This window comes from Megalops cyprinoides, chromosome 22 (assembly GCF_013368585.1).
Source record: "Megalops cyprinoides isolate fMegCyp1 chromosome 22, fMegCyp1.pri, whole genome shotgun sequence".
Taxonomy (NCBI): domain Eukaryota; kingdom Metazoa; phylum Chordata; class Actinopteri; order Elopiformes; family Megalopidae; genus Megalops; species Megalops cyprinoides.
Window position 1 is genome coordinate 5,023,299 of NC_050604.1, and position 13,083 is coordinate 5,036,381.

Consider the following 13,083-nt stretch of genomic DNA (forward strand, 5'->3'; position numbering starts at 1 on the left):
GCATGGCAGAATTTGGATGTTGCATGGCTGAATTTGGGTGCTGCATGGCAGAATTTGGGTGCTGCTGGACTGAATTTGTGTGCTGCATGGCTGAATGTGTGTGCTGCCTGGCTGAATTCGGGTGCTGCATGGCTGAATTTGGATGGCTGAATTTGGATGCTGCATGGCTGAATTTGGGTGCTGCCTGGCTGAATTTGGATACTGCATGGCTGAATTCGGGTGCTTCATGGCTGAATTTGGATGGCTGAATTTGGATACTGCATGGCTGAATTCGGGTGCTTCATGGCTGAATTTGGATGGCTGAATTTGGGTGCTGCCTGGCTGAAATTGGGTGCTGCTTCGCTGAATGTGTGTGCTGCATGACTGAATTTAGATGCTGAATAGCTGAATTTATGGTGCCGCATGTCTTTGCTTCATTATTTTACTGCCGCATTTCTTGACATCCTTGTTTGGATGCTGTGTTTCTTCATTTGTGCATTTTTTAGTTGACTGCAGCATGTCTTTATTTGGACTTACACAGCTGTGTTTTCAAAACTAGGCTGAGTCTTATTTTCAGCATCACTGCGGTGACTTTGATGTTTTTGTGTGCCCCCCTCCCTGCAACCTCTCCAGTTCCCCCTGTCCCCCACTATCTGGGGACACCTAGCTGCGAAGGAGGGGCGGGTTCCAGCATGTCACGCATCCCTCGTTCTTTGATGCCCCCGAAGCAGCCAGCATGGAACATTGAGATGCTTACAGAACCTTGCAAGCCGAACTTCTTTTTCTGTGCCCCTGTTTTGTCCAATCCCAAACATCCCAAACTGAAATGAAGCCCCTCTCAGCCTTGACCAGCAACAACACATGGCACCTGGCTTGGGACAATGTCAAATGTCAGACATGCGCTTTTGATTTTGTGCTGGCTGGGAATTAAATGAGAGTAAAAGACTATAAAAAAGGGGGAGAAAATGCCCTCAGTGCTTTTCTCTTTGAATTAATCTTTGTTGGTCTTGCTCTTAATTGGTTCCTTGCGTGAAGTCCATTTCAATCACTTACCTGGCAGAAGAGCGATAAGGTGTTGGCCCGGCTTTGGCGCCATCGGGCCGAGAGCTACGAGTGAAACAGAGGCAACCGTGACGAATGCCGTGGCGGCGGCCCGTCGGCGGTTCCCACGGCGAAGTGTTTATCTATTAATGAAGTCGCGGCTGAATGCAGCATTTGTCATTCCTGAGTTTGCCTTTTGCCAGAATTCAACGAAAACAGCTCATTAAGCCGAAGCGTCTGGCATCTGCAGTTCGTATGAAAGTGTTTCAGATAACACACCTGCGCTCCTGGCCTGAAAACATCCTATTTGAATGCACCTAGTGAGAGACGTCCTCCACTGGCTTTTTCACACAGGGCCGCAAACAAGCTCTTTATCCATATCCCTCCCCCGGTCGCCTGTCAGCACTGCAGCCAATCAGGTGCGAGACACTCTCACCCTGGTGGTTTGTTTCCTAGGCCCGGCCATCAAAGGCATTCCAAAAGATGCTGGAAAGATCCTTGGGAGTACTGTGACGAACTACACGTGGTTGTGTCAATGCCGGGGCAGTGATCCTGCCTTGCGCCTAAAATCACACCTGTCAGCTCCTGACCAATGTTCATAACGGTCTATGGCTGCAACCACACCTGCAGAAAAACGCATGGTACCTGGGGGTCTAAGTCACGAGAGATAAGCTGAGATTTTTACATCACATTCAGTGTATTTCCCAAAGACTCTTGCAAACCTAATGGATTTTTATTTTTATAGCTTGTCTTCTCTATTATTATCCTGTCATTATTTTGTTTTTTTTTATTTTGTGAATATGTATTTTTATTTTGTTATTTCATTGTGTGAATCACTGTGCTGTACTGCTGGAAAGATGCTATATATGTGTGTATGTGTGTGTCTCTATATATAAATAAATATATAAAGATTATTGTTATTATTATTATTATTATATAAGAGGAATGCAGGTCTGAATACCTAAAGGATTGCTTAAACAAGTAATGGTGCATACAGATTGTCTGTAAAATGTCATGTGACAATTTACTTAATACAACTTTAATGCAATATTAATCATGTCACAACATACAGTATCCATTCATTTTCTTTTCTTTTTTGAAGTTTTACCTGGAGAGATAAACACAACCTTAAGCATTCATTTTGCCATTTTTGGATATGACAAAAAGGAGGGTGAGATAAGGGCTTCAGTTGAATTCATCAGGCTGTCCAAATTTTAATGACAGGTTAATAAGAGTCAAAGAGTCAAATTTGTTATCTTGAAACTTTACTCCTATTTTCTTAATCTAAGGAGGAACTGGAGAAATACACATAGGGTTATTCAAATATGTGTGTGTGTGTGTGTGAGCATGCATAGATGTATGTGTGTCTGTTCATTTCCAGTTCATACTCTTGACAATTAGTCATTTGCCATCTGTGAACCCATTTTGTTACAAAAGAGACTCGGTGCTTTGAAGTAGCTTTTGTGATTTAGGTTAATTGACTCCTCCTGTGTCAACAATGAAAGAATTGGTGATGATCCAAGTTTCTGTCCTTAATTCTTAACCTAAAAGTTGTGACACCTTAATTCTTGTGTTTATTACCTTACCTGTGAGCTGTCTTGCCAACAAACCAATTCCAGATAATAGATATATGCTATTTCTAACCTGTTTGAGCATTATAGGATTTTAAGCATACACATTCCACTTCCTGCTGCAGAAACATTTTGTTTCAACCAATGAGGGTGGTTCCCTGGGCAGCACTTCCTATTTTCAGCCTTGGGGGCCTCTGGTGCTTAGAAGACCCTGCAAAACACTACTTAACATTTGGTTTGCCTTTACAAAACCTAGAATCATGCCCCAAAATGTCAATATTACACCTTCTTTCAGAAGGAATGAGCCATCAATATCTGAAATTTGGAGTTATATTATACATGACAATATTATGCTTTCAGGAAAAAAGAGGAGAAAAACAGTCAAGGCAACAATAACACTCTATTCAATACCCCACCATAACACTGCACACATGTAATCTGATTCTAAAATTAAGATATTTTGACAGTATAAAATTATATAATGTACATTATTAACATACATTATTAGTACACAGTAATGTATTAGTAAACAGTTATGACAATGAATAATGCTATTGCAATAAGAAATATATTGCAATAAGAATATACGTGTACAGAAATATTACAAGGAGTGTGTCGGACAGGATTGTGAACAGTGTTGTTGCCATTAAGCTCCAACACTGTCTTCAGATGCTTTTATCTTTGTTTTTGCTGGTAAATAAACATTGAAATTCAATTCAATTCAATTCAATTCATTCAATCTCAAAAAACAAAACATGCAAAATGTTGAAAAAGAAAAAGAAAAAAAAAAAAAAAAAGAGATGATGTCCCTGCACTACGAGTTCCAGCCCCTCTCCTCCATCAGCCAATGAGGATGGCCATCAGCTGGCCCCTGGAGGTGTACCATGCTAGGTGTAAAAAATGCGACCAGGAGTGTATCACAACTTAATACTCGCCTGGAGGGGAAGGGGAGGGGTATGGAGGGTAGGGGCAGGAAGGCTGTCAAATCGTAACAGATGAGAGAGAGGTGCGCTGGTTTCAGAGCCAGTGAATTTGCTGCTGCAGCTCAGGCGAGGGGGCTTGATTAGAATGCACGGGGGGAGGCGGCCGGCGGTCCGCGCGTGATTGTGAGAAGCTGACCGTCAGAGGCGGCTCTGTGTGCTCTTCTCCTGCGTCCACCGCTCGGCTCTGTGTCCCAAAATGGCACTTAAAGACTGGTTCCTTAGCAACAAGTGCTCTGGCTTCCTTTTGACCCCTGCCGATTGGCCAGCTCAGGCGGGTCCTGATTGAAAGCATGAGGTGTACATCAGAATTCACAAGGAGCCTCTGGATCTTTAATCATGTCTTTCTTTGTATTTACTTATTTTTCTGGACTCTCAGCATGCTGTTCATTACAGGAACTGAATCAGATCTTTGAAGAAGGGATCGAGGTTCTAGCATTAGAGAAACAAGAGCAAGTGCAGCCACCCCACCCAGCCTTGAACCCGGGTCTACAGGGTACCAAACTGCAGCTTTGACTGCAACGCCAAAGAGCCAGGCTTGTTGGTATGGTAGTCAGAGTGCATACTCAACTGTAGTGACAGCATTCTGTCACACTGCCCTCCCCTTCGGGAAGTGCGCCCATGCAATTCATGCACCAAGGTGTCCCTCGCGCATTCCCCCACCATACTTCTCCCATCCCAGGGTGCCCCACTTACTAGTGCTTCACCCATCTCTGGGGTCCCTCACTCCGGGGTCAACCTAACCTGGGGGTCCCTCATACTGCTCACACACTGGACATGCCTCCGATGGCCTCAAGGCAAGCCATCCCACTCCTGACACCATATGTAGCGAAGGGTGAGAGCAGTCACCCCACCCGGCATCAAACCCGGGTCTACAGGGCACCAAACTGCCAAAGAGCCAAGGCGTCAAAGCTGTAGACCCAGGTTCAATACCGGGTGGGGTGACTGTTCTCCCCCTTCGCTACATACGCACACCTTTCCAAAAATGAGCTCACCACTCAAAGCTCTGATATCTCTGACTGAAATGTTTTCCATGTACAACTACAGACACATATTCAAACCATCTATTCATTGATGTTATTTCATCAGGTTTTACTCCCGGTTTTTCCTGAAAAACAATGCTTGATGCTAAAGCGTTACCCTCCACTAACAAACACTTTGTCTTGGTACAAATAACAGACAAACACGATCTTAATTAATGTGCACACATACAGTAATATGCATTGGATAAGAATGCATATCACCCTTCTCTCTCTACAGACAATTGTAATACAACCAGTTGAACTCATGCATAGTACTTACTCAGGCACAGATGCACACAACAACAACACAATAATCTGTCCCCAAGGGTTTGGTCTCCCCAGTTATTTACCCCGTGGGTATTGGTATTGGGCGGCAGTGTAGCATAGTGGTTAAGGAGCAGGACTCGTAACCGAAAGGTTGCCGGTTCGATTCCCCCTGGGGCACTTCTGCTGTACCCTTGGGCAAGGTACTTAACCCACAATTGCCTCAGTAAATATCCAGCTGTATAAATGGGTAACATTGTAAAGAACTGTAACCTATGTAAGTTGCTTTGGATGAAAGCGTCTGCTAAATAATATAAATGTTAATGTAAATGTATTGGTGTAGTACTGAGGCGGGGGAGGTCACCACTACTTTATATTGTCCCGTATCCTTGGCCCTGTCAAGGTTGTTATTGGTGGCCAAAGGATACAGACAGGTCAGAGGGCAAATGGTGACCTGGGGGCCGTCCTTGGGGGTGCGTCTGTGCCTCGGGTTACCAAGAGCTATGTAGAGAGAGAGTCGCATCAACGGAAGTCCAAAGTGCTTGATCGTCACATGATTCATGTAGGCTTCAGATAGTTCCAGGAAGTTCTTGGTGGGCAATTTGAATGCATAAATACAGAGAGACAGAACTGCGATTTTTTGTAATTAGTAGTGAATAAATGCATCGATTTACAATATTTATGTAGCACACTGACACGTGTATGTAGTTACACCAATATATGTATTTTTTAAAAAGTAAAATTCAGTATTATTTGATGATTAGTTAGTGTGAACAGCTAGCGTTACCTGCCTTGTCAACATATTTTAGGCTGACGTTACCTTGGTTAAAGAGCGTGTTGCTGTTTATTGCTTTGAATTGTTTTTTATTTTTATAATTATTATGTTCTTAAACCTGTATGGTAGTCAAGAGCAATCATATCCTAATGTTCATTGATATATTTAGAGGGAGGGGAAGGGAAGGAATGTTTCAAAATTCAGATCAGATTAATTTTCTAACATTTCTTTAATTCATAGTGGTTTCTGTAATCCCATGGTAACTGAGGGCCTAAGTAATCTTAATGACTAAATGTAATCTTTATGACTTTCAGACTGGACAGAAGGAAATCGACAGGTGACTATCAATGGTTGTCATGATTTCATTAAATACATGTCTAATAAACTCAGAAACATCTGTGTTGTCCTTGCATATAGTCTCCACCATGGTTTGCTGTACTGCATGGAGATGCTCCAATTGCTTGGAGAAAGGAGTACAAATGTACGGTTTCCCCACTGACACAGAGAGGAGAAAAAATGATTGGCTCAAGTCAGCAGGAGCAATCTTACTATCACTAAAGATTACAACGACAAAAATATGTGAGGTAATCATATAATAGGCTGTTCGTGGTTAATATTATATGTTGCTAACTTTGTATAGCCTAATCTGTTATTTTACGTTCCCTAAATCTACTAATTTAGTGGGGGATAATCCACTAACATGATTTAATGCACGTTAATTTGATTCAGATGTGCTGATAATATACAATTTGATTCTTTAAACATCTTACCCTTTAAAAGTGCATCACTAACGGTCTATTCTGCTGCAACTCTACTGCGCTGCTAGTATTTGCTGCTAACTTCCGGGAACTATTGAGAGGCTCCACGATCCGCCATTGCTGTAGAAAAATGGTCCATTGGAGCGAACGGAGTTGACGCGACTCTCTCTACATGGCTCTGGGGTTACCTGCGGGGGGCCCTGCTGATAAGGGGAGCAGCAGGACCGTTTTGGGCAGGTTTCAACTAGATTGTAAACAAAGTGCCTGTGAGAGGTGGGGGTTGTGTGCACAAACAAAGACTAGGGAATGTGGCCCTTTTGTACACTGACGATTGGCTAATTGGCCTAGTACACAGAACATTGGGGCTACTGGAAAGATTGGGAAACACTGGGCGGCATTCATGTGGAATAGTGTGTCTTAAATGGGTATTGCGTGGGCGTATTTTGCTGGAGGTGGGTTGGCATCATGTTTAAACCTATTTTTTGGGTTGGTAGAAGTATTTTCCCAAAATGTGCATCTACTGCCACATTGAGAATATAGGATTTGTACCTGTGAGTGATTTGCTATTTTTTGTACACTGAAAGCATTGTTGTTATAGATGTGTAAACACACTGAGCGAAATGAAAGATAGGTAAATGTGTAGAATGGGACACATGGCGATGTAATTACACAGCAGGACAGATCCTCTTCAATTTTCCCAGCAGCATAAAAACGAGATAAAGGTATTGCATTGCTACATGGTTTTTAAGACAGTAAGAAACCTGAGACACAGTAGAAACAGTTGCTGCACAGTGAATGTTTCACCAGTTATTTTCAGTCTGTTTCAAAGTGTTCAGATGAACTAAAATCTCATTAGCGAGATTAAAGGCAAAAAACCTCCAGTCGAATACTATGGCTTTACTATCAGATCCATGATGTGGCTACATGTGCAATATTATCCTTTATTCTTTGCAAGATGAAGGAGGCAGAAAACAGACAGTTGGTTATGAACTGATGTAACCATATGCTGAACATATAGGATGTTTAAACAGGATGGACTACTGATGGTCAGTTTTATTTATCTCATCAAGACATCCTTTAAACAGGAAGGAGACTTCAAAATATGTATAAAAACTTTAATGCAACTTAATTAATGTTTCCATTTAAATCAATGGAAAAAGGCAAAACCCTCCAAAGGCAAAAACTTCCAAAAAGGTGTATGTTGGCCTTACTCCACAGCAGACCCTTTCATTTCCATTACCCATGATAGTTTTCAATAGGCAAACAAGGCTATGTCTCTTCTTTATAATGTAGATGTAGCTGTCAGGGTTTCCACTAGGATTTTTTCTTGTCGGTCCGGTGTCCATAAAGAATTTATTTTACAGTACAAATTTGAAACTTACCAGTCATGTTTCAATAACAGTCTATGTTACAAATGCAAATATAATGTACACCTAGGTTGACGGAAGAATGATAACGACCTCAAATCAGTTTGACTATTTAATGAACAGTAACAAAACGAACAGTAATGATTGAGCAAAACATCTGTAACCTGTAACATCTGTGGCCTGTTTAAAAAAAAAGGCTAGGCCTACATGGCATCAAATGTAGTCTATAGACTACCAGGTAACATTTTATTTTCTCCTTTTTTTTTCATTGCGGCAAAGTCATCTGCTGCTGACTTACAATCAAACATGTCCAATGTGTCTTTGCAGCTTGCAATGCACATAAACCGTATCACTCTTTCCTCCTCCAGACAACTTCGCAGCACCGTCTTAATTCGATTCTGCAGAGGGAAGCCCCTCTCTGCTGGCACACTTGACACGGGCAGAACACAGGCAGTTTTACCCAGTGTAGCCCAGCTGGGGTTCAGCTCGCTGAACTCATAAATAAGCAATCGTTATAGCTAATTAAATAAATAACCTTTGTTATAGCTACGAATTTTATGAGCATTATTATCGGATATTTTGACCGGCAAGTTTTTAATTTATCATTTTTTATTATAAATTTTACCAGGCAAAAACCAGTAATTACCGGATAACGGAAACCCTGGTAGCTGTCTGCTGAATACGTGGATGCAGGCTACTCCGATAAGGCAGACCAATGGAGATAGAAGTTATTAGAACTACTGGAGGAGCTGAGATGATGTAATGTAGCAGGAACATTAAGAAGAGGAAGAAGCAGACAAAGACGAATAGTCAAAGTCTGTGTGGCTGTTTGAAGTATCGTTAAGCAGCACCGCCAGTGGGCTTGTCGGACCTCTCGTTAGGAGCGTGAGAAAACATTTTTAGAGCTGTGCTGTTGTTGTGATACTGATGGTGGTGTCTATTGGTGGATAGCTATAGGGTGCTAAAGGCAGAGGTGTGACTGTAGCATACAGCACTAATGGCAATGTTGTAGCACTTATTAGGCTTAGGGTTATGGTCTTATAATTGGGAGGTGGTAGGTGCTAGTTCTGTATCGGGCACTGGCGTTGCCCTCTTCAGCATGCACCTAGCTCTTAAACTGCTCCAGAAATTGTTGGATAGATACATTTAAATTTACATGTATCCAAAGCAACTTACAAGTGAGGCAGAGTACAACACAAGCGAAAGCCATACACAGAGTCACAATATTAGAAGTGCTGCATGACCAAGTTTCAATAGTTGGCCAGACAAGGTACAAGCTAGCTGGCAGAAACACAAGTGCAGTAAACCATCATTATTATTTTTTTTTTAAGGAAAACAGAGTTAAGGACATAAGAAATTGCTTTAGGTGGTAGCGATTCAGGTGATCAGGTGAGTGCAGAAGTGCTATGTCTTCAGATGTTTCTTAAAAATAGTGAGAGATTCAGCAGAATGGATGTGTGGAAGGTCATTCCACCATCGGGGGTCAACGGCAGAGAAAGTTCTAGTTAGTGATTTTGTGCTGTGATGTGATGGGACCACCGTCGCCACCGGTAGCAGAGCGTAGTGGTCGGGAGGGAATATTTGCTTGAAGAAGAGCATTCAGGTAGGTAGGTGCAGCTTTGTTGGCTGTTCTGAACACAAGCAACAAGGCCTTGTACCTGATGTGAGCAGCTACAGGGAGCCAGTGAAGTGAGGCAAAGAGAGGTGTGACATGGGGACCTCTTCAACTGGTTGAAAACCAGACATGCAGCTGCATTTTGTATCAACTGCAGAGGCTTAGTGGTGCATGCAGGAAGGCCAGCCAAAAGATCATTGCAGTAGTCCAGTCTTGAGATGACAAAAGCCTGGACAAAGAGCTATGCACCATACTCAGATAAGTAGAGCCTGTTTTCTGGATGTTGTACAGCTCAAATCTGCATGATCTGGCTGTTGTCACAATGTGGTCCTTAAAGTTTAGCTGGTCATCAAACATTACCTCCAGGTTCCTTGCAGACCTAGATGAAGTTAGTATCATTAAGCCAATCTGTACGGTGATGTCATGCTGAATGGACGGGCTGGCTGGGATGATGAGGAGCTCCATCTTAGACAGGTTAAGTTGAAGGTGGCATTCCTTCATCCAAACTGAGATGTCTGAGAGGCAGGTGTAGATTTGTGCCGAGACCATGGGATCATCAAGATGGAAGTAGAGCTGGGTGTCATCAGCATAGCCGATGCATAATGTATTTAATTTCATGTGCTAATATATGTTCAGATACAAAATTGTAATAGACTACACTGACTGAATTTCTCATCAAAAACTCATCATTTTCATAGTTATATGCTATATTCTTTGAAAAAAAAATCAATCTCTTTCAGCTCTACAGACAGACAGACTATGTCTGGTCATTATTTGAGGCCTGTCAGGCAGTATGACAACAACCAATGAAATCCAGCCTGGGCTGTCTACAATGACTACAGCCATTCAACTTCAAAGGGCCTAGAGATATTCAATCCTTTCGTTTTCTACTGATAAGCAATTTATAGTGAAGTTGAAAGACAGAGAACCAATGTTATGCTGGCTGTCCAGGTTTCCTGCGCGTTGACCACTATTTGCATAAATCCAATTATCCCTCCATGTGTGGGCAACCCGCAATCCCTCACAGGGCGATCCCAAAACTGCGTTTTACATGGAAGAACCTTGATTGGAGCTGGAAAGCCAATGATTGATTGGCAGCTTTACAGGGTTGAGGAGCTGGGTGCTGCCATGTGTGCTCGAGCGAAGCAGCTAAAACCAGGGTGATTTGGACTCTCATGACAGATAAGCACATCCCAGGCCATTTTAACACCTGCACATTGAAGAATTCAGGGCTAAACTCAACACTCAAGTTCACTCAGATTCACTCTCAGTTCACTCGACTGTGGGCAAAAGACTGAAAAATAATGGATTGGAAAGGTTGTCTATCTCATTAGAGGTGGTGTTGTTGAACATTAAAAAAGGCAGAAAATAAAGTTTACCTTAAGGTTGTTGCATAGTAAAGATCTTGGAACAACACAATCTGGCTATTTTAACAAGTGTTTGCAAATTATAATAATGAAATGTTTCTATTACGATGGCATGTAGACTACTTTATCGTTCCAAAAAAACTTAATCAGCAGTCACACACACATAATACATACACGAACACACACACGCATGCATGCACACACACACACACACACACACACACACACACACTCATTTTTTGGACTGTATCTAAAACAGTACTTAAACATGAGAAAAATATCACCCTTGTGTTTTCGTGATGATTCATAAATTCAGTATAATTGAACTATATGATTTTACTTTGCACAAGGCTATGAAGACTAAAGTTTATTATTTTTTTTATCAGAAAATAAATATTTTATTTTGTAAATTATTTATTACATTTCTTCTGTTGTATCATGTTTTTGTTCCTGTTTAATCAGGGCTTTGAGTAAAAATGTGAGCTTGCTCTCCCGAGAAGCATCTTAGTATTTCTTTGCATGAGTTAAATATTTGGCAGCGGTCTAAGATGTTGGATTTCTGGAACTGGCCTAAGTTTTCTCTTTCCTGTTCCAGAAGAAATTGAATACTTTGGTGTGGGAGGGGTTTCAGAAATCTCCACAATGCACTGCACCCAGAGGGCTTGCTTGAAGGCATTGAAGTCCAAGTTCCCTACCTAACCCAAATGAACCAATCCGGCAGTACAGCAGTTAGCTCTACTATGATTCGATTGGCTCCTGTCATTGACGCTCCTCCCCTCCTCTCTCTCTCTCTGTCACTCCAGGATTACACCATCACCATGTATTTCCAGCAGTCATGGAGGGACAAGCGACTCTCCTACACGGGAATCCCGCTCAACCTCACTCTGGACAACCGGGTGGCCGACCAGCTCTGGGTCCCCGACACCTACTTCATCAATGACAAGAAGTCCTTCGTGCACGGTGTGACGGTCAAGAACCGCATGATCCGGCTGCACCCAGACGGCACTGTGCTCTATGGCCTTAGGTGAGGGACCATGGGGGGGAGGGGGAGCAGCCCAAGGAACGGCACCTGTAAGAAAGACAAACTTTTGAGAAATGAGGTGAATCTCCAAAGTGCTACTCCCCCCAGGTGACTAGGGCTGCAGTTCTTGAACAAATAAGTCAATCAATATAGGCACATGAGTTTAGCTCACTGAATTCTACAAATAATGCTTGTGTTTGAGATACCGGCTACAAGTGCAGTAATTGTTACTCATCCTGTAGAAAGGCAGGTTCCTATAGGCAGGATACAAATAATGAAACACAATGCAAAGACAAAGAAACTGCTGAGAATATCTGCAACAAACTTTCTGAGATTTTGATCTGCTTAGAGGGTTAAGTATTGTTTTAAAAAAATCAATCATATTGGATATGCTTGCCTTGGTAGTTTGAACCTAAGGGGATCTGTAAGATGCTTGTCAGCTATTTATATAGTTGATTGGTGTTGTTCATCAATTATCACATCAGCATAGTTTCTTCTTACCTGAAGGGAACCATTTTGACTTCAGAGTCAGGTTTCAGCTTTCTGTAGCTCATGGCAAATTAGCGCAGACTTGCAGAGCAAAATAAAATGGGTTCATTTACCTCCTCATGGAGAGGCAGAGGATTAGACCAAGGTGCAGACATTTAGATGTCCCTTCAATATTGGCTTTGTGACAAAGGTATTGTGGCATGGTGTTTCAAGACAAAAAGGTAGAATGATTTTCATTTTCAATACCAAAAAAGGTTTTTGTTGCTGCTGCTTTTGGCAAAATTAGGTCCAGCAATCTAGTTTTTAGGAAAAACACATTTTGAATGACTTTTTTCAATTCTGATGAGGTCATATTTTGGATGTTTTCATTTAAAACCTGTTAATGGTAATTAAGGGCATGTATTGCAAATCAAGATTTGTTCAAGCCTCAGACTAATTAAATGAACATTAGGACACATAAAAATCTGTTATGATCTGTGTTTAACATCCCCTGAAGTAATTTCTATGCATGATCTTTATCTGCATAGTTTTTTTTTTGTTTCTCTTTTTTTAACAAAGTGATAGATGCACAAACATTCACAAAGACATGCAAGCATGCTGCATTATTCATGTTTACATCGTGTTTCATGTTCCACTTGTTCTCACTAGCTGAGTTGCGCTTTAAAGATTTAAACATGACAAAAGTGCTACCTCTCAAACCACAACACCCCTGTCTCACAGCAATGACGCAAGCACATAATATAGAGGGGAGGAACACAAGGAGTGGCACAATGGGGGGGTGCAGATTTTGCATCCACCCTACATACAGAGAGCACTGTGCATTTGTACACGTAG

General features: G+C 41.8%; 1 protein-coding gene across 1 annotated transcript in view; it reads left to right on the forward strand.

The window, feature by feature from the left end:
* The window catches only part of gabrb1 (gamma-aminobutyric acid type A receptor subunit beta1), an 84,211-nt gene that overhangs the window by 26,960 nt on the left and 44,168 nt on the right, over positions 1–13,083 (forward strand). The window contains exon 4 of the mRNA XM_036516704.1: positions 11,543–11,763. Within this exon, the coding sequence (XP_036372597.1) occupies positions 11,543–11,763 (221 nt within the window). The remainder of the gene's footprint in view (positions 1–11,542; positions 11,764–13,083) is intronic.